We start from the raw sequence: 23,031 nt of genomic DNA, 5'->3' as shown, positions 1-23,031 counted from the left end.
ATATTTATTCCTTTTTACAATTTAAATGTATTAATATTGATGCTCAAGGTTTATTCCTAACCTGTACGAAGTTAAATATTTGTATATCAACGTATATTTTGTATATTCGATAGATCTTATCTCAACCATGTTGAAATCTATTTAAGTGTACTTAGTATTTCTTTATTTTTATTTCCTTGGATGCATGTTGTGATATTTGGAATTTTATCTTTGACTTATTTGTATAATACGGGATGGTTTGATAATGTATTTTGAAATATTTGTGTGTTATTACACATAAACTATTATTTGTAATGTACGTACTTGATGATCATGATAATTGTTGTTTACAGTTTTTATCGATAGACTGATAGTCAAGAGCGGATTTTATAAACAAGCAACATGGATTGTTGTGGGCCAAATTCAATACGTATTAAAAGTAAGTCATTAACCGTACTAATTACACATTCCAAAGGCTAAATACTGGGAAATATTACCATGTTTACACTACAATTATGTATGCAAAATATATAGTAGACGATTTAAATAACCCAATTTTGAAAGGGGATGTGAATGGGGTTTTGAGAATTGATAATAATGGACAGAATGTGACTAATAAAAGGCAAATTAAGCAGCACGTGGAACAATCGACACAAAAAAGGGAAGTTGGAATATAAAGGAAAGAAAAAAATAAACATAAAGAAAAATGGTCTTATTAATTAAAGAATATAGAATCAAAAGACTCCTACCAGACCCTCAAGATGTATTCAGTGATGTTGACTAATATCTAGTTTTAATTTATTTTAGAAAGTATCACATATGATTTTGCAGATTGTGTATATAAATGTATAATTTAAAAATAAGACACATTTTTAATGTGCTAAACGATCAATATTTCTTATGATTCAATTCTCCGAAAACACATAAATGAAGTATTCAGTCGAAAATACAGTCCACATATAAATACCATATATACATACATGACGCTACACATTTAAACAACAACAACAAAAATTTAAAACAGTTAAACCAGGAGCGATATATGCCCTTCCTTTGCGAATAAAAATTGTTGCAAGAATAAAACGGAACATTTAGAGTATTTTATATCAGAATTGAGTGAACTGATTCTATACTGCACAAGGATTCGTAAAGGAGACTGCATTAACCAATCCATTAAATTCTTCCAAAATAACAACATAGAATAGTTGATCCCGCCGCATGATTTATGTATGTTCCCTGTCCTAAATCAGCAGCCTGTAATTTAGTGGTTGTCGTTTGTTTGTGTGTTACATATGTGTTTTTCGTTCATTTTTTGAACATGAATGGGGCCGTTAGTTTTCCGCGTTTGATTTTTTTTCCATTGTCATTTAGGGGCTTTTGATGGCTGACTATGCAGTATGGACTTTGCTCAATGTTTAAGGTCTTATGGTGACCTATAATTGTTAATATCTTTGTCATTTTGGTCTCTTGTGGAGAGTCGTCTCATTTGCAATCATACCACATTTTTTTTATACATACAATATTGCTAATCCAGTTATAATATATCTTTGTACTATACTTTATTATAGGGCCAACAGGACGAGTAGTGAAAACTGGTTACCTGACGTTTTATGAAGGTATGTTTAATTAAAGGCGACTCTATATTTGTTACAGTAAATATATAACATTAATAATAACACGTAATTACTAAAATTTAGGATTTACATGCAAGTCCTGTTTCAGTTAATACAAGTTATATCTTAAACTGCCCAGGTAATACCAGTAATTACCAATTACAAAAATCTGTGACAAAGCCTATTTACTGTTAAGTGACCTCAAGTTGGGAGGTCTTATAATAGTTATCAAAGTTACCAGGATTATAATTTAGTATGTCAGACGCGCGTTTCGTCTACATAAGACTCATCAGTGACCCTATATCAAATTATTTATAAAGCCAAACAGGTACAATAAGTTGAAAAGCATTGAGGATCCAAAATTCCAAAAAGTTGTGCCAAATACGGCTACGGTAATCTATGCCTGGGATAAGAGAATCCTTAGTGTTTCGAAAAATTCAAAGTTTTGTAAACTTATAAAAGTTAAACTCTTGCAAATTAAAGAAAAACAACATTTTCCAGTTTCAAAACCCTTACTGTAGTTAAAGAGCATGCAGTCTTAAATTAAGTTTGATTTTTTAACCCAAAAGTAAGCCCTCAAATCCCAGTCCTTTACTTTCATGTGTGGTTTCTTAAATTATGTATCAAAGTTTGAAACAAAAATAGTAAGTTAAACTAACTGTTAGTAAATAGCTGTAAAATTTACTTTAAAAAATCAGTGAGTACCTGTACTTACTGAAGCAATAAGTAAATACATGTAATCACTTACTCGAATAGTTATTACAGGTTTCTACTGAATTGTTTAGTAATTACTTATAATTCTTATATCACCTATTTACTCTAACATATAAATAGTTTTGCTTAATCATATAAAATGACAAGTTCTTCTACGTTCAGTGCATTTACTAACATCATATAATTACATTTAGATGGATATTTTTTTTTAAATTCCGTCAATTTGATTGGTTGATCACAATCGAAAGGCACTCTCATTACAAAGTTTATGTCTACATGTGCTGCCAGTGACAACATTCAAAACAAAAAGCATACAACTCAATACATGAAAAGCTTTTAGATATTACTTTCACTATTAGAGTTGAAGTATCAGCATTCAATTACAAGCACTCAATTCTTCTGTGTAATTAGAATGCATTATGTTTTTTATAATATATTGAGATTAACACGAGGGGTTGTAATTTCAACAATCTTTGAACTGTCCTTAAATGATTGACATGTTCTTCGGAGATGATACAAATGAAAAATTAAATGCCAGTCCGAAAGAAAAATGACAAAATCTATATTTTATAAGTCAGAGGATTTAGTCAGATCATAAACTTATCTTAATTGGCGTTTATAAACATGTATTACGCTCACAAAAAAGTATGACAATACAAGATGAAGTGCGACAAAAGACTGACTCATTACTATTCGAAAAAAATGTGGTCAAAAGAAAAAAGAAAAACATCGATATACAGAACTTACAAAAAAACAAACGTATTCAGCAACAACTAAAAAAAACTGGTCGCTACAAAAAGTTGAGCATTTCTTGCTTCACGTGTGATATCCGCCCTAATACAAACAAAATTGTATAAATGAGTTGTACTGAAAGAAATTGAAAAGTTAGACGATTTCTTTTTTACATAGATATTTTATTAAACGTGAAAGAGTGCCTCGAGTATTTTTATTATAAAAGAAAAAAAGGCACATATATTTTGATTTTATTATACAACATGTACAAGTATACTGTATTCCAACACATTTTGTTACCTGACGATTCTAATTAGTCTTGCATGTACAACGTTCAATGTAACCGTACAAATGAAAATAATACTATGAATATAGCACGTCCGAACAGTTTTGTTTTATTTACCTTCACTGGGAAATCGCACACCCAACGAAATGTTGTAAATCTAAAAATTTATAGGAACTTAAACGGAATTAATTATGGAGATTTGATGAGAACCACACTTTCGAAAAAGCCTCGTACAGTTAATTAATCTTTGCCATAGGAAAAACATTAGAGATTTAATCATCTCTTCGTAAATTTAACAGACACCATAACGAGTTTGTTGACGGTTATGGAATAACTGTTTCACAAATAATATCGGATATGTTCCTTACGTCTTAACTACAACCCCTTCCCTTTCATGAATGTCACCTACCAAATAAGACTATTTACCGAATTTGTTATCTCATTAACAACACGAAGGGTGCCAGATGTGGAGCAGGATTTGCTTACCCTTCCGGATTACCTGAGATCCCCCTAGTTTTAGTGTTGTTCGTGTTGTTTGTTCTTTAGTTTTCTTTATTATGTCATATACTATACAATTGTATGTCTGTTTGTTCTTTTCATTTTAGCCATTGCGTTGTCAGTTTATTTTCGATTTGTGGGTTTGACTGCCCCTCTGGTATCGTTCGTCCCTCTTTTAATCATGATAGTGTATAATAGAAAAGGGCTATTTCTAATATAATGGGATACAAATATACATATGTATAGACGTTCTTTTAACATGGAAGCAGTTACAGGCTGTTTTTACTTTATACAGAAGGATGTTTTTTCAACGGATGGAAGTCACAATATTTTGTGTTATATGACGACAGTAGTCTCTTATGGTATCAGGACCGCGACCATTGCATGTATTACCACCACAAAGGTGGTATTAAACTGAAGGTAATCATTTTGAATTAAACACTTAGTACGTTATGTCAGATCACCTTTTGAGCGTTTAAATAGTGTTAAAATTTATTTGTAAGATGTGAAGAGGCCATTTGTTCGTCCTTAAACGAATCATCATCTTTCTGTCTCAGTAAGGTCTCGGATGTCAATATTTGTATTTATGTATTGTTTTATATGTTTATAACGAAACTTCACATTTAGAAGTTACACTTTTTAGTATAAAATTGGACAATCTAATTCCCTGATTTCATATTTTATTAAAACAACATTGAGAAAGGTTATTTCAGCATCTTTTTTAAAGCGCAAATCGTATCAGAGCAATAAAAAATTGAAGTTTAGAAACAAAAAAGAATCGGACAATCAAGGCTTCAAAAAGAGAAAACAACACTTCAACATGTTTTGCTTTCCAAAAACTAAAACTGTTGGAAGTTCAAAGATCAAATTGTTACAGTCTCGCTCTGATTTCTTTAAAACAACTAGGAGAAACACTTCATTGCTCAATAATTTACAAAAATATAAAAACATATGTTAAAAATGTATTGACAAACTATTCTAATATTCGGGCTCTCATCATTTACCGACTCATTTACCACTCAATTGTGAACCAAAACTTGGAACAAGATAAAATGCAACAAAAAGTTAATATCAAACATTAATATTTGTATACCAAAATATGTGCATCATAAATGGGGAAACTAGAACCTCTGGCGAAAACCAGGTCTGAAATCTAGAATAGTAAACTCAATCAATGAACTAATAGGTATGTCAAACTACATTGATACACTTTTTGGCATTATGGATATAAAATTCGATTTTAGGTTTGATTAGTATTTTTATTATGAAAAGATCTTTCATTCGTTTAGTATGAATGCTTAATTTGCATGTTTCTATTCATGATGAACTAATATACTAATATCTTGTGGGCTCGATAAAAGACCTGCCATTGCATATGCTTTATATTCTCCATTATTCTTTATTTTGTTACCCTATATTGTTTTTGCCTATTTTATTCTATTCTTAAATCATATGTATCTAAAAATTGTTTTCAGAACCTCATATTTCTTACTCCATAATCATGATATTATACCTCTTGATACGCACAGATTAATCAATCAAATGTGTTATCCTTTGTTAACTTTATTGACTTAGATGGTAGCTAATTTCATGGCAGTTGGACCAATGTGTCTTCATACAGCTGGGTTTCCTCAACTTCCGAAAGGAAGTCAGGTTATACATTTAATGGGTGTTCCAGACATCTTCAAAAAGGGAACCAAAAAAGAATATATTAAAATGAACTGGATTCTATTTACTGCAGGTGATGAGGACATGATGTAAGTAACTTTTTATTGATCATAATATATGGTTGGTTGTGTTGCCCGACTAATTAGATATTAGGAGTTACATATTAAAATGCGAATTTAAAGCATTTCAACGTTGAGACTGACAAAATATGTTGTAAAAACGTTCTAGACCATATACATGAGTATCATAACGGCGTTTGTGTATGTCACTTAATCATCGGTTTTAATATTATGCCTCAGTAGTGTTACGATGTTTAAATCTTATAGGGATAAATTCAGTAGAAAATCTCCCATGGACTTTAATGCTAATCTATGTGTAAAATTTGCCTTTAGAAATTAAAAACTTTCATATACCATTCATGAAAGTACAAATGTAGCCATATCTTTTGCAACAATAAAAGCATAGGGTCATGCAGCATTTTTTGGCATTCACATGGCCTTGTTTACAAACAACGTAGATTCGCACTGAATTCCTATACTAACTCCATTACTTTTAAACCCTGTAGGGAAAACAATTAGTGCATTCCGCATTTATTTCTTTTTTTTCAACTCTAGTTTTGATCCATCTACCAAAAAATATTCATTACAAACATTATCTACCAATCAGAAGAGCACATGACTTCACTTTTAGACAAAAAGCTCTCCCCTAAATGGGCGGTTCCTGATGACCTATATTTATTTACTGAATTTACCCCTATAAGGAATTGTTTTCCTTTTTTTCAAACTTTTTTTGTAATAAACATGTAATTGCGCCTGTCCCAAGTCAGGAGCCTCTGGCCTTTGTTAGTCTTGTATTATTTAAATTTTAGTTTCTTGTGTACAATTTGGAAATTAGTATGGCGTTCATTATCACTGAACTAGTATATATTTGTTTAGGGGCAAGCTGAAGGACGCCTCCGGGTGCGGGAATTTCTCGCTACATTGAAGACCTGTTGGTGACCTTCTGCTGTTGTGTTTTTTTTTATTTTGGTCGGGTTGTTGTCTCTTTGACACATTCCCCATTTCCATTCTCAATTTTAATGTATTCAATTTTCAAGTTCCAGTTTCAATACAACCTTCATGAATGCTGAATTTGTAAAGATAGAAAAAAATGAATACCACACTCCATACTGCGGCCAATGTATATTTGATATATAAAGTTGCGCATTGGCTGTTTTTAAAAGAATGGCGTAAAATACTATGTTTAATAAATATGAATTGTTTTCTGTGTTTGCTTTGACCAGTATTGCAATTACATCTAGAAAGGTATTTGTGTACTCTTAGTTAGTTTTTTTCCTTTTATGGAGATTTTTGATTAAATACCATGAATAGACCACAAAAAGACTTCTCAAAGGCTTTTTCAAGCAGTTTCATACCAAAAAAAAAACAACAATTATGTTTCATTATACTAAATCTGTGTTTTAATTACTTGTAAATTTCACAAAATGTCATTGACAATCACTGTGCAGAAAGTCCTGTTACACCAACATCAGGATGGGTTCTTCGCTAAAACTAGACAGCCAGAACTGAAGTGAAAAAAAGTGCCAAAAATAAGATTAGATATGACCAAACTTTACATTTGGGAGATTGAAGTAACAATTTACAATATCAAAAGCAATTATTTAACATAAAACATTTCAACACTGGTTTCATAGATGAAGGACATGTAATCATGAAAAGTTGTTTAGTACATTTTTTAAATAAAGAAACACAATGCCTTAATATGTAAAAATAAATGAATACCTTCATGCGGTCAGATTATTCGAGTGTTAAAATACTCGAAAAGTGCTTATTTACCACATGTTCTACAACTTAACATGGGGAACACAGCCAAAACAAAATCTTCTATGTCAAAAGGAGGTAATTCATTTTTTTCATATAATTTTATACATTATGAGGAGAAATATGTGCAAAATGTGATGTAAATGGGGAGAATATTCATGCCTTTTATTGATATCATAACTCTCAAGTGTAATTTCTATTGTTTCTTTCAATCTGGACACAAAAACTGATTTTTAACATATACTCCATGCTTCTCTCACAGTACACTGAGTGCATCCTGGATAGCCGCAATTAAAGATAGCAATTTGTGTAAAAAAACAACTTCAAATGGGTCCAAAATTCTTCCATTACATTAACATTTACCGGAAATGAGTTTTGTGATTATTGTGTGGCCTTGAACAAGTACAGTGAAAAAGTGCATATTTTCCTATAGGGGTAAATTCAGTAAAAAATCTCCAATTGACTTTAATGCTAATCTATGTGTGGAAATAAATTTATACCTGATTTACCTTTAGAAATTAAAAATCTTCACAGCCATCCATGAAAGTACAAATGTAGACATATCTTTTGCAACAATATAAAACATACGGCAAATTTTGGCATTCACATGGCCTTGTTTACAAAAAAACGTAAATTCGCACTAAATTCCTATACTGACCCAAATTACTTTTCAACCCTGTAAGGAAAAAATTAGTACATTCAGCATTTATTTCTTATTTTTTTTCAACTCTAGTTTTGATCCATCTACCAAAACATATTTATTACAAACCTTATCTACCAATCAGAAGAGCACATGACTTCACTTTTAGACAGAAAGCTCTCCCCTAAATAGGCGGTCCCTGATGACGTATATTTATTTACTGAATTTACCCCTATAAATTGACAAAGGAAACAAAAACTGAGGTTAACAGAATAAAAGAAAGAAAAGTAAAATCAGACGACTTCTGGTATCTATATTGAGCCAAAAAAGTTTAGCAACAAAAATAAGAAATTTTATTTTATTACAAAATTGTAACAACATATGATTTTAATAATAAAAAAAATGAAATTATGACATGTCAGAAGCATCACGAATGTTAATCATTCACATTCATTAGGATTTTTTTTGTATGGAGCGCGGGAGGGTCAAAATGCGAAAATGAGTAGTGTTATTCAAAATCAATTTCTCGGCCATGCCCTAAGTGCATCAATGAAGGATTAGCAGGCACACCAGCAGCTGCCTTTGTTAATGCACTACTCTTGTGGCCGGGAAAAACTTAGCACGTGTTGATGAAAAGCACATTTAAGCAAGCCACGACATCAGAAACACTCATTCTGGCATCAACCACTGCAATAGTCTTCTGACGGTCATTTTCGGGGAGGCCAGGTTGACGCCCCATGCAATTTTTTCAATTTTTTTTGTGTTTTTCTTACCAATGGTAGGATTTTGAACGTTAGTGAAACAAAAAAATAAATTTTGTTTTTAAAGTACAGATACACAAGGTAAAACATCAATTACACGTGGAAAGCTAAAATGGCGCGAACTCAATCATCCAGAAAAAAAAGTAAGACTGTTGAAAATTACAGGTAAAACTAAGGATTATATCAATGATGTTTAAAAAAGAATTGCAGAAAAATTGAAAAAAAAGTGTTGCTAAACTTTTTTGGCTCAGTATATTTATAAATCTTATAAACATGAGGGTACTGCGCTATCGACAAAAAAAATGATCGATGAACCGATTCAAAATGGCAACTGTAAATTGGTTGTAGTGCTTAATTCAGTCTATTTCCCTCAAAACTCTACTGCAACAGTTTGTAAAAGGATCACTACCTTATAAGAAAAGTGTATATACAATGAGGATCACTGCATCAGATGCGTTTGTCGAGGTAGCTATATAGTCTATTCTGTTTCTCTTTTATTGCAGGGCTTGGTTGGAGGTTATCAAACCAACGGTAGGTAAAAGTAAATCTTACACCTAAAATTAATATATCATTATATATGTATCTTGATAGTTGAACCTGATGTTTTATCGCAACATTCACAACTGCAAATTAATGCAAACCTCAATTTACAACAATGCGTAAGAACATAGCAAAACAAGCGATAAACTTCTCAATCGCGTTTTCATTTTTTGGTCATCGTCATTGTCATCTTCTTCTTCTTCTTCTTCTTCTTCTTCTTCTTCTTCTTCTTCTTCTTCTTCTTCTTCTTCTTCTTCTTCTTGAAATAACCCTGGTATTTCAAAATAAATGATAAAATCGACCAACAAATGTTTTGACATTTCATATTTATTTTGTTTAATTAAAGCTGCCACCACCTCCTGCAAGACCTGAGCGTCCTCATCATTCGATCAATAGTCATCAGGCTGGACCATCTCCACCTACAAATGTTGTGCAATGTAAGTGTTCAAAATAATAACAGAAGACACCCGAAAGATCGTATTTAGTAACACAATTACCCATTACTATTGAAAGCATGTACTAAAATTTATGATTAAGACATAAAAGAATGGCGAAAAATTTCAAAGGAAATCACAATATAATTCTAGTTGAAAACAGCACTGCCATGACATACATACAGTATTAAAACACAGCACAGAAAACTAGACTGTCCAACATGAACGCCATTAAATCGACGGCTTGATATAACACTTTTTAAGGAACTGATCGTTCATGCTAAAGTTATTTGATTTTTAATGTTTTTGATTGTTGAATGGAAGATTTATATTTATTATGAATATATTTACTTGACACGATAATAATTTGCCACGATGGTAACTGAATTTTCTTAGAAGTTTTCATGAAAAATTAAGTTGTCGAACTATGAAGATCTTGAATTCACATTTCGTATAATGGTGACTTACAAATAAGTTGTCGATTTTTGTTATGAAAATTACAGATGATTTCAATTCCTATGATCGATTAAGTCAAGCAGTTGATTTGACAGTTTTTAAGACATCCTTCGTTTTTTAGTTTAGATTAGATTTCGGTATTTTTGTTAATTGTTTTCTTTCACTTTTATCCCAGGCATAGATTACCTTAGCCGTATGTGGCACAACTTTTTGGATTTAAGAACCTCAATGCTCTTCAACTTTGTACTTGTTTGCTTTATAAATCTTTTGATATGAGCGTCACTGATGAGTCTTATGTAGACAAAACGCGCGTCTGGTGTACTAAATTGTACTCCTGGTACCTTTGGTAACTTTTTAAAGAGGTTTCACAGGATTTGTCTTTTTGATATAACTACTTTTCCCATTGAAAACACACAGAAATTTATCAGTTTTGTTCATACTTATAGTGTACTGCCACATGATAATCATGAACATACAATGATGATAGTACATTTCCCTAATAGAAATATACATTTGATTATTACTGCAGGTAGGATCATTCATGTTTTGTGAAGTTAATCCATAGCTATCTAGTCTCTGCTTAGAAACCATAACTCACCAAGTTAGGAAGGATTATAAGGGGGATATAAGAACGTCGTCGATTGTTAATAGAAATCTTCTGTTCATGCTAGTTTCAGAACAAAAAAGTTTGTTTATGTATACAAAACATTCCTGGGGAATGAAACAATGACCCCTGCACGCCCCTCAAAATAAGGAGTGGGTGTCTCTGGAGCTTTTGTGACAAATGACTGCTATCTTATTAGAAAATCGTAGTTAAGTAAACATCTATTCATGATTCACAATTTATTTCAGACCAACCACAAGGTAAATTACCTGGGAATAGGGAGAAACGGAGCAACACAGACTTTAGTACCGGTAAATGAATGTCTTACTAATCAACCGATACTATGTATTATATGTAAATTTGAGCACGTCTAACATAAAATCTTACATAATTTTTATGCCCCACCTCCGATGTAGAAGGGAATTATGTTTTCTTGTCTGTAAGTCCGTTTGTTCGTCTGTCCTGATTCAAGTTTAAGTTTTGGTCAAGGTATTTTTGGATGAAGTTGAAGTCCTACCAACTTGAAACTAAATTCCCTATGATATGGTCTTTCTTATTCTTAAGCCAAATTAGAGTTTTTATCCTAATTTTACGGTATACTAAATATACAAAATGATAGTGCGAGTGAGGCATCCGTGTAATGGGGACACATTCTTGTTGTTCATGATGTTATTGATACGATTAGTGTTGCCTTGATTGTTTTTATTGATCTCTAGATATTCGATTCCAAATCAATACAGGGAAACAATCATTCAACAATCGCATTTTAATATGAAATCAACAAGTGTTTGCCTCTAAACCAAGACTTAGTCAATGTTAACATTGAATGCACGACTAACTTAAATTCGAATAACATGTGAAAGAAAGGTTGCCTTTCAAATGTTCAGGTCACAAAAAGACACTAGCACTCCACAACACCGATTTTTCAAGTTGATAACAGCATGAAACTGTATTGATTTTATGAAATCAAATTATATTTCAGATAGAATATTATTTAAATAGTGTTGTTGGGACCGTACACGTTATAAACGGAATCAGTAAAGGAGTACTAGTAACTACTTTAAAAACCACATTTGGCTCGTACAGCTTTTAATCACATTAAGGCCTAGAAATGCAGGTGTCGACAGACTAAATATTCAAAGTAAGATATTAAAAATGTCGTCATAAAGATACTATGAGGAGATCTTTTTTGAATATGCAGAGTCTGCACGTGTTCCCTATTAAGAAATTATATTCATTGAAATGTATAGGAGTAAGATAAAATGTGATATTGTTCTTTTAAGGTATAATCAATGGAGGAGCCATAGGCTATGGTCTTGGTGGTTATGGGCCAGGTTGGGGTTGGGGTTGGGGATGGGGATGGGGACCAACTCCCTACGGTGGATACTGGGGAAGTTGGAGTGACTTTGGGGACGGTGGAAGCGTAGACATCGATCACATTGACTATGATTGTGGTAATGACAATGACTATGGGTATGATACACACGATACTGGTGACTTCGAGGCTGGAAATGATGGTGCTGGAGGGGACTTTGGTGGTAGTGGTGGTGGTGGTTGTGGCGGTGGAGATGGTGGTGGTGGTGGTGACGGAGGTGGCGATGGTGGAGGTGGTGGAGGAGGATGTGGAGGAGGCGGTTGTGGCGGTGGTGGATGTGGTGGTGGGGGTTGAGGTGGCGATTGAAGTAATGATAAAGAGTATTTTAATCTTATGAAAAACTCTAAATTGTAAAACTTTCATTAACATTAGAAAAGTAATTTGAAATGAATGATTCTATCATTGTGGGTCACTGTGCTTGTACTTTGGTTTTGTTTTCTTTATTTGTTTGCCATCTTTAAGAGAAAATTATAGAACATATTATTTACTTAATTACTCCAAAGAGAGGTAATTTAAAACGAATAAATATATATCCAAGTGGGTCAATAATTCTTTGTTCCTACTTGAAGCTATATTCTTCTGTCATTGTTCGTTTAACATCTTTCAACGAAAAATTGATTCTGTTGTAAACTTTTGGATACAGCAGTACCAAACTAAACGACTGACTAGTGGTTAGTACGTATCTGTACTTTTTCCTAATTGATGTTATGACACATAATGCATTAAATGTCTTTCATCATATGATATGTTAAAGTCTTTATTTATTAATTTGCGATCAAATATATGCATGATTGCTTGTTGTTTTGAATGTAAAAACTAGCAATATCTTATTACTTATACCTGTTATTATTATCTGGCATTATCTAACATATATTTATCTTACATAAATAATATTAATGTTCTTGTTCATACAGACTGTACATTGAGTTTACAAATCATTACTAATAACTGGAAATGTTATTTATTTCTAATATGAAGCTGTTTCTCAATTAAGCAAATAAAGTATTCCTTACTGTAATAGCAGATTTATTTTTCATATTCATGTTTCTTGTTTTGACATCATGAGTCTTTAAGTCATATTATTAAAGGTGTATATTCGATTGATTAAATGTTAATTTGGTGTTTGTTAAAGCCATGTATTAACATAGCTAGATGGGATAAAGAGCTTGTGTCGCCCACGTAGGCCTTTGTGCATATTAAATTTAAAAAAAACATTGTAGATGATAATAGAATTCTTGACAAATATTTCCGTTTTGTTGTTCTTGTATTGCTGATCATTTATTTTGTTTACTTTCAAGCTATTTTCTTTATTTTTTTGCTCAAAACCATCTTCGCTAGACAAATGTTATGATCTAGTCATATTCTCTCAACACTTGGCGGATAACAATAGATTTTCCAAGAAATGAGCTATTTATTTCTATTGGTCGAAGTTGCAACCAACTGCATAAAAATTAAAAAAGCACCTTTAGTTTAGATCGGGTCGATTCGACTGCCCCTAATTCTACGCAAGAATTACCATACGCATGAAAAGTTTGTGTCGTAAATTCAGTATTATTTTTTTTTGAATTAATGTTTTGATTGATTAAAAATGTTAAATCATTGTTCTATTGTCCCTTAAAAGACATTATCGTTATTATGTGTATCTCTGAAAGACTCAAAATTCTTAATTGACTAACTGATGTGCCGGGTTGTCAACATATATTTAAGTTCTCGCTTCGTGATATATGTAGACACTAGACACAACCATTTTAACACCTCTACACTGAAGGAATTCAAGTGATGTCATTAGTACAGAATACTGATTTCGGAATGGGCTTTTCTCTACTGGTAGATTGCGCATCACAGTAATCACAAAGGTTGGCTAAATCTGAGTAGAGAAACAGACTGGGTCAGTACCCAGTCTAGAAAAGATGGCTCAAACACATATAGCCATTTCAGTTAAGTTTAGCCTATCTGCATTATCTGTTGTTAATGGCTTGTATAAATTCTGACTTTGAAACTACTCTTCCTTAATTTTGTAAATTCAAACTAGTTTATACGTTGCGCAGTATGTTCACCATATACTAAGTTTTGTCTTAGAATAATATATATTCGCATTTTCAAGTTACTATTATTGTAGTATAGTGTAAATAGTTTTATCGCTTTAAATTTTGTGGAACAAAGGGGGAGTTTATATAGAATCATTTATCTAACATTGTCATAAAGCGGGAGGCTCATCTAGCCATTCAATCAGGTTCAACCAACCTCTTTTCTTATAATGTCTTGTATCAAGTCAGGAATAAAACAGTTATTATGGAATAACTTGCTTCTATTTTTGTAAGCATTGGTCTTTTTTGTTCAATTCAGTGTTTCTGTTATTTGTTTGTTTGTTTTCCTCTTTTAGTTGACGTGTTTTTCCCATAGGTTAAGTTTGTAACTCATATCTGTTTTCCTCTCAATCGATTTTTTTCCGTAAAACCCCTGTATACTACTATATTAATCTATACAACGTGAATGCCTGTTGACGATAACTTATCTCATAACGGGTAAGGAATACTTTTCTGCTAACTAAATATGTCATATATATATAAAACTATTTTTTGAGATATTGACTTTAAGATTCATTTTTATTCATAGTTCATATGTCATTGGCTAACTAATATATTTTGCGATTTTTCTTAATGCTAGTTAATATAGCAATATCAAACTTTTGTATTATGGAAGTCACATATGGTGTAGCGCTACACAACATTAAAAGACACATCACTTTAATATATGTTGCCTAGCACTAATCCAGTTTCAAGTTTGATGAAACGTATATTTTCTCGAAAATCGTTGAGCAAGCTGGAAGCGTTATTGTTGCAGATTTTTTCTTTTATCTCCGATATTCTAGTTTGCCGTTCGTCGTGAAGACCATTTTAATCCCTCTAATGTGTTGAAGGCTGATGCGTCCGTACCATGGATAGGGGAAATAATTTAGAAAGTATTGTGTGTACTTTACGCGAACATTACAACCTATGAAAGGTTTCTTCAATATGATTTCATAGTTTTTGCCGCTTTCAATCTCAGCATTATTCATTCCTTTTGTTGTACTTTTTGACCACAATTCTAAATATCCATATTTCCCAAAACTTGTATCAGTGCGTTTTTGTGGTTTAGAAGATACAAATGACACTTCAATCTTCGAACAATATTCGTTATATATAATGAACTGTTTTTTACTAATGCCGTCTTCATTTCCTGAAATTCACAAAATGTACTTCATTGAAACAACTTTTTAGTTTCGTTGTTATTAAACTGAAGCAAGCATCAACAGCAACGTATTTGAATTAATTAGAAAGTGTCTGATGTTTGAAGTGGGGTCATCACACACAACAAATGCTTGTTCAAAAGATAACTTTTGAAAACAGACTCCCATTATCAAGGAACTATTCTTATAAATTACCTTTCTGTCTCCTGCATGTTGCGTCTAAAGCTGAATAGCTATATATTCCAATCCCAGCATATAAGTGTCAAATTGGACATAATATTACTGAATAATAATGCATTTAGCTGAAGTTCATTAACGACTATTAATTGTTTATTTTTCGTTTTCTTTATGCTCCCGTGAGTTTTTCTATCGTGTCGTATTCATTGTGCCCATATTATCTTTTCCTCCGGTTTATATTGTAATTTTAAAAGATATCCATGTTTCTCGAAGATTCGACAAAAGTTGCTTTATGCCAGGTAGAACATTTTCGATTTCATTTAATTCAGAAGAGTGTATTTTTTAAAAACAGCATTCTGTTTTTAGCGTCTTATCATTTATGTATTAAAAATTCTGAAGAGAAGATTTCTAGTTAAATAAAAAAAAAGCCAAGAACAAGTCATTCAATATATATTGAAAATTAATGAACTATTCAATAGATATCCATCTTTTTTTGTTTTGCCATTAGTATAAAGTGTTGACAGTTTATAACTGAGGTGGCAAAAAAAATTTAATTAGTTTTATCCGATTCTAAAATTTCTGTTCGGTTTAAAACATTTCAACCATCATCTAAATATAAAACAAAATGGTAGATACACAGTACACATACAGAACTTTTCCGTTGAAGACAAACTGTCAACGCATGCAAAAAAGTAAAAAGAACAACAAAATTGTAAACTTGTCAGTCATAAATAGTCTTCAACGTACATAGCGTTTTAGATTAGTTCCATTTAGTCCTGCTTTATGATACGATGTTTATAAAAGTGATAATTTTACAAATAAAAAACAAAGAATGCAAATATCAAAATCATAAGATACAGTAGAACTGAGTTTGATCAATATTTGTTGAAAAAAAATCTAATTAGTTTACCTTTAAAAGGGTCGTCTGTTTCAAGTTGTTCATATGATAGTGTTTTACAACATATACAAATGACAACTGCTATCAGAAGTTTGGTCAGAACAGAGCCTCCAGCAATTATCAGAACGCTGAAAAGAAGGTATTATTTTAACAATTTATTAAAGAACAAAATGTAACAGTTAATTATTTGTTACTATTAAGGTAGATCATAAGTAAATGTTTTTTGAGACAGAATTTTCTTATATTTTGCTAAAATGAAGATTTTACTATGCTTTTTTCAAAAATATAATAAAAAGTATGGGTCACCTTGCTATTTTTCAAGCTATGAGTCGTTAAAAATTTCCTAAATTTGGTTAGTTTGTTCATGAAAAAACACATAAGAGTGCATAAAAAAATTCTATGAGACAGAATTTTGAAATAAATTATGAAAAGAAAGGTTTCATATAATCAATTATATAATGGACATAGAGATGTCAAATCGAAACCTGTTAATCTAAGAGTCATTTTAAATGCTTCCTGTCTTTGTAGATATTCTTAGCATTGTCTTTAATTGACTCGAACATATAACAAATGGAAAAAAGTGACAATTAAGGAACGTGCAAATAAGTACAACAAATGTGACGTGTTTTTTGTTTTTTTTTTCTTAAGCGAACAAATATTCTGTTTAAATGCTAATCACTTACATATATTTCCCCGACATATCCATTGCTTGCCTTTTTGATTAACTTCTTTTGTGCTTAGGCATTACATTAATACTTTAAAAAAGTCTTTGAAATGTAAAATTTTTACAGTTTGTTTACTAGTATATATATAACCGTTTTCGAATTAAACTGTATATTATTTAAATGACCAAGTTAGTTAGAGGATTTGAAGGACTTTTAACACGGAAAAATGAAAAGAGATGGTCAATATATTTGGTTTACCTACTTTTGAAAACATCATCTTTGTGTAAGACTAATTTGTCTCCCAACTGCAATCCATAATCACAAGAGTAACTAACGTTCATATCAGCTCGTGTAAGATTATTGATAATAAGACTAAAACCATCTGTTCGAATATATCCCGAATACTTCTTTGGGACTGATATACTAGCAGTTTTTACGTCTTTAAGAATTGTGCGTTTTGTAGGAGTCCATAAATACCATCCTGCATCTTTCATACAACAGTTCGACACTCTACATAACAATATTAAGTTTTGTCCATAGTCAGTTACTTTGTGTTCTACTGTCCATCTTAATGAATCTAAAAGTAGTATTGAACTGCATGAAAATATACTAAGATTGGTCCTACTTTCGAGAAAGTAAACATATAATAACATATTAAATAACATTTTATTAATACTAAGTAATCTGACCTTTTTCCCAAGCTGACATTGTGTTGGCATACGTTAACGTTCAATCTATTTATATTAATTTAAAGAGTAAATATCAGCTATCTACCCATCAGATTTTCGCATGCCTAGTAAACAAATAATTGTCTCATTCCGACTAGGAATACCCCCTCCCCCCTAAAAAAAAGATAATTCCCCAACTTAATTAACCAGATTGACTTTTCCTTAAAAAAAACGAAGTTAAAATGGCCCTAATGCGGATCTACTGACATAATAAACTAATTGAATATTTTTCTTTCTGATATTATAATATATAAACGACCATTTTAATCCTCTTGGTTTCAGAGTATCTGTGCTGTAAATGTAGGAAAAAAATAGATTATGTATCACACCAAGTCTTGCAATGTTTGAAGTATGCACAAAAGCTAAAGAGGAATAATCATTATTAGAAATGTATATGAACATTTTCAAAATGTGATTGCTTATTAAAGCGCTACTGACCCAATCTCAATTTTTGCAGTTATAAATACCTCGAAATAATTTCTAAACTAACCGTATTAAAAACAAAACTCTGAACTTACCTGTCAATTGCAGTATAAACATCAGCAGTGGAAAATAAAAAGTAAATACACATGGATTCATATCTGATGAACTACAATAAACAATATTTTTTTTTATTAAAAGCCAATTGTTCAGAAAACAATTGAAGGGTTTCCACCAGTAACAATATATTTTGATAGGAAAACATCAAAATTCAGTTTTAAATGTTAGTTTATATGGCTTTATGATATATAAAAATGAATTTAAAGCAAAAGTAAAAATCTAGAACGTCTAATCAACCAGTGACCTTGACCTCAATTTCAATGTCATAAACCAGGGATCTCAAATCCAAGACCATTGTTCTTTATTATGTATTGTTAATGAGCTATATTTCTTTACGCATAATTCTAAATATAAAATGGGCGAAAACTCCCATTTATTGTCTACTCTCAACCAAAATTAATATGTTTCGACATGTGGCAACTAACAATTTATCCAAAAAAATTTGTCGATATCTTATAAGATTTTTGATAATTAGTCAAAATAAGTTAAAATCACAACTAATGCAAATTGTATTAATGCTGATAAATTATTAAATTTGCTTTAAAACGTCACAAGGAAAATGTTCATATTCAGATGAAAAGAAGCGTGCAAGTAAATAGCATCATGATACTATTAGTTTTTATTCATTTCAAAATGTTGAGGATCTCTTGAACAGGTCGGGTGTACTTATACAGGTATGTCTTACAAAGCATGATAATATTCCCCCAAAAAACATTCGTTTGTTTACATAAAATGATATTTGTTTTCACTTGAGTACTTGATCGATCCAATTAATGAATGTAATGCATGATGGACAAGCTACATAAACGTGCTTACAATTTACCACGAACTCTTGTTTTTACTGACATACTACGCAGTTTTTCACCGATCGCTAGAATAGATCTCATTTTGTTTTCTTCATACTGTTTCCCAGCATTTACAGACCATGAGATAAAGCATGAATTATATTCCTTCATGTACAATATATGTTTCAGTTGTTAAACAATAGTGATCGAAATATTCCAACAATAGTCAATAATATATAAGGTCCAGGAACAAGGATTAAAGACATACCTTCACAGGAAGTCAAACCAAAAGATAATTAAGTCTACTTCCATTAAAACCGGTGGCAAATGTCTTTTCTATATATACAAATTTCACAACGTTTTGATAAACGTTAAATACAGGTATATATCTTTTTTTTTGCACAGACTCAATGTGCATTAAATTATTTTGGTTTTACTATCATGGCTATGTTGTGCCTTGATGGTTGAATGATATTATGTTTGTATCAAAATTGATTCATTCATTTAATTCACATTTCCCTGTTTATATTATTTTGCGAGACTACGTGATACTTACTTTCACTTTTGCACAGTTGCTTATTACGGGAACATAGTTATAGCATAAATAAGCTACTTCAGATGTTAAAAGTGTATCCTATTTAATACATATTTATCCTTTCATAATGTTTGAATTATCTTAAATCCTACTTGTCAACTAGAAGGACATTTTGGTTTACTTTCGCATTTGTACCATATCTGTAGAGTATTGATTGACTTCCACCTCCTTACGTTTTTAGAAAGTATAGTCTGTTTCAAGTAAGAGACTTCAGTTAACAGCTGGTTTTGACAGTTTTGCAGTATTTGAAATTAATGTTTGGCGCTATAAACCCAGGATTAATCCACCATTTTCTACATTAGAAAATGCCTGTACGAAGTCAGGAATATGACAGTTGTTGTCCATTCGTTTGATGTCATTTGATTTTGCCACGTTATTTGGGACTTTCCGATTGAATTTTCCTCGGAGTTCAGGATTTTTGTGATTTTACTTTTCGCTTCTTAGTTTCAAAATAACAAGCTTTTCATAAAAATATAACATAGTGATAAGGGTATTAAAAACAATAAGATAGCGAACAGAATATATAGATCAGTGTGTTTTTCGAGATATAAGTCATTGAAATTTTAGTGGGATAAGTTTTTCTCTTGATCTTTTATAATTTAATCATTCACAAGTTGAAGTTCTCAAAAACTATTAAAATATTATTAAAAAGAAAAATGGGTTAATGGGCAAATTTATTAAAGGAATTTAAATGGATAAGACCAGAGGATTCCGAAAATCTGACAGAATTTCAAAAACATGACAAGCGAATACCCTTAACATATACAAGTCAAAAAAAAAGAAACGATACAAGACTTTTTCAAATTTCAAGATGAAGTTTTCCGTTTATGACGTCATTTGGCAAATTATTGTTTTGACAAAACTTAAATAAAACGACAATTTCAAAAAACAGAAGTTCCAACTATTGATGCGAACCTCTCATTGAAAGGTTTAGACAATGTTTGCCATCATTTTTTTTTTTTTTAATTGTACAGTTTCGTTTTGTATTTAAAAAAAACAAAGTTGAGTCCCACAAGAAATCGTTCAGTCGTATGCATTATCCATTGATTTACCATAGACAGTATGTGTAAGGGGAATTTTAAAAAAACCTATTACAATCTTAAAACTACTCCGAACGGTGCAAAATTTACAGTGTATTGTTCTCATATCTAAAGCATTGATTTGAGAGGAAAGCATTGTTGTCTTTTTCTGTATTTTTTTAGATTTCAAAAAGCACTTTTTACCAAAAATTTTAAAACATTATTTCAACCCATTAGTAACAATATGTACATGACTTGATTAGCATATTGAATATTTTTAAAGAAATTTGAAAATTTATATGATACTTTGAAAATTGGATGTCGATTTTTGATCCAACTTTCCGAAAAAATAATTTGCACCCTAAGATCGTTTACCAGAAATTTTGTTATCGACAGGATTAGATTCTCATTATCATATGCGCATACATTCCAAATGAAAGCTTTTAAAAAAAGTGTACTTTATTTTTTTTTATATTTAATACTTTTTGATAAATTTTATTGCAAAGTCGTGTATCGTTTCTTTTGTTGACTAGTATATATTGCAACATGGTAATTAGTTATTAAAGTTATTCACCTATTCTTAATACTCAGACAAAATGACTGAAAAAAGTGCCGAAAACGGTAAGGTAAGCAATGTATGTATTATGAATATTAGCATTGAAATTGAAGATTATGTTTTAAACTTTTATTTCTCTTTTGTTTGCGCTCTTTTCACATTTCTTAAACGGTGTGAGAAAAAAGTCCTCCTCACTAGTGAAATACCTTTTTCTCGGCAAATGATAAATCAAAATTTCATAAAAACGTGAAATTTTCTGGATTGGTCTTTTGAATATATTTAACTAAAAAAGGATGCTTATTGATATTGGAAAGTTTTATAACATTTTGTAATTTTTACTTGTCAAATTGACCATGCTTTTAATTTTGAATTTTCTCTATTTTAGAACAAAAAGTATATAAAATGATTAAAAAATTACATGTCTAAGAATTTTGAAAAAACCTTTGTACCATCATCTTTTTCTCAATAGTTTAATATTTAGAATTTATCAGACCGTGTTTTCAGTGCAAGAATAAATGTCTATGTTACCATACATATATTGACATGGTGGACTTTAAGAAAGCTTTTCTCAAAATAAATTTCTCGTAATTTCAATGTTGCAGCTACATTAAGATATTTATCAAGCAATCAATTTGTAGGAAAAGGCTTTACATCATTTTGAGTAATTCTACATAGCACCATTCGATAGTATGGGAGAAACAAAGCGGATGTACATAAATGCTCTTACGAAATAGTTATTACAGATACCAGGCTAATAAATTAATACGCGTATCGTCTAAATAAGACTCATCAGTGACGCTAAGATCGAAATATTTAAAATGTCAAACAAGTTTAAAGTTAAAGAGCATTGAGGATCTAAAATTTGTCAATAATACCGTTTCAAATGCAAAATGTTAAACATTGATAGAGTATAGAAATCAATGATAGAAACACGACTCGTTGTCGCAATATTTGGGATTACCGATAGTGAATGACTAAATGTTTTTTCAGGAATATCACCAGATTTTCCAAGCCTTTCAAAGTTTAATCTTAAAAATATCAAGAGTTCTTCCAATAATCTTAATTCGAATAGTTTGTTTAAAAGCAATTGATAAAAGAAAAGGATAAGGGATGTCACAGGTCCTCCTCAATGGTAAGCAGATACTGCTCCACATATGATACCTGTCGTGTTGCTCATATCAATATAAACCCGTTGATAATGAAAATCATCAGTCAACAGATTCATTTTTCGACACCAAACTACACTTATAAAACAACCACAATACAAAAAGTCCTTAACAATTGACAAAATTAAAAGCTCGAACACATCCATTGAATGACAAAAAATCTGTTATATTTCTGCCATGGTAAAATGCACTGCTTGTTCACGAATCTGAATAAGTTTTTAAGTTCAATAAAAACTGGTATTCAGAACAACAACTTCTACCTTTTACAAACTGAACCCTTACTTTTTCGATAATTATTTACAATCTACAATATGCGATTATTGTCCTCGTTTGGAGATAAGAAAGAGAAACAATCAATCTAAATAAGTCTTGGATTTTCTTAAAACCTTCGTCAGTACAACAAATTCTACCTTTTACAAATGTTATGCAGAATGTCATGTTTCATCATTGCAGCTGTAGAAAATAATGTATTATCATTTATTCGTGAGAAAAAGACGGTACTTTTATTGTGCAACTGTTTAAAAAACGATCGTAGTAAATACTGGTCTCGACT

At 31.1% G+C, this 23,031-nt stretch overlaps 2 protein-coding genes across 2 annotated transcripts in view; one reads left to right on the top strand and one right to left on the bottom strand.

The window, feature by feature from the left end:
• LOC134689911 (uncharacterized) overlaps window positions 1–19,313 on the bottom strand; it is a 42,152-nt gene extending 22,839 nt beyond the window's left edge. Inside the window, exons 1-2 of the mRNA XM_063549876.1 lie at window positions 19,174–19,313; window positions 18,336–18,406 (exon numbers count right to left, since the gene is read on the bottom strand). Of these exons, the coding sequence (XP_063405946.1) occupies window positions 18,336–18,406; window positions 19,174–19,313 (211 nt within the window). The remainder of the gene's footprint in view (window positions 1–18,335; window positions 18,407–19,173) is intronic.
• On the top strand, window positions 75–11,142 carry LOC134690948 (uncharacterized). The gene is made up of 6 exons (XM_063551125.1): window positions 75–418; window positions 1,548–1,595; window positions 4,118–4,242; window positions 5,398–5,579; window positions 9,598–9,688; window positions 10,994–11,142. Exons 1-6 carry the CDS (start codon window positions 382–384, stop codon window positions 11,117–11,119), a joined length of 609 nt encoding a protein of 202 aa, XP_063407195.1. The 5' UTR covers window positions 75–381; the 3' UTR covers window positions 11,120–11,142.
• Window positions 19,314–23,031: the final 3,718 nt, after the last annotated feature.

This window comes from Mytilus trossulus, chromosome 11, assembly GCF_036588685.1.
Source record: "Mytilus trossulus isolate FHL-02 chromosome 11, PNRI_Mtr1.1.1.hap1, whole genome shotgun sequence".
NCBI lineage: Eukaryota > Metazoa > Mollusca > Bivalvia > Mytilida > Mytilidae > Mytilus > Mytilus trossulus.
The sequence above is the reverse complement of the archived record's forward strand: the minus strand, read 5'-3'. Positions and strand labels throughout refer to the sequence as shown.

Excerpts from the sequence above, each read along its gene's own strand:
- LOC134690948 (XM_063551125.1), top strand. The coding sequence starts at position 382 with ATGGATTGTTGTGGGCCAAATTCAATACGTATTAAAA. Across the intron at positions 1,596-4,117 it reads TTACCTGACGTTTTATGAAG|AAGGATGTTTTTTCAACGGA; the intron begins GTATGTTTAATT and ends TACTTTATACAG. Across the intron at positions 4,243-5,397 it reads AAGGTGGTATTAAACTGAAG|ATGGTAGCTAATTTCATGGC; the intron begins GTAATCATTTTG and ends TTATTGACTTAG.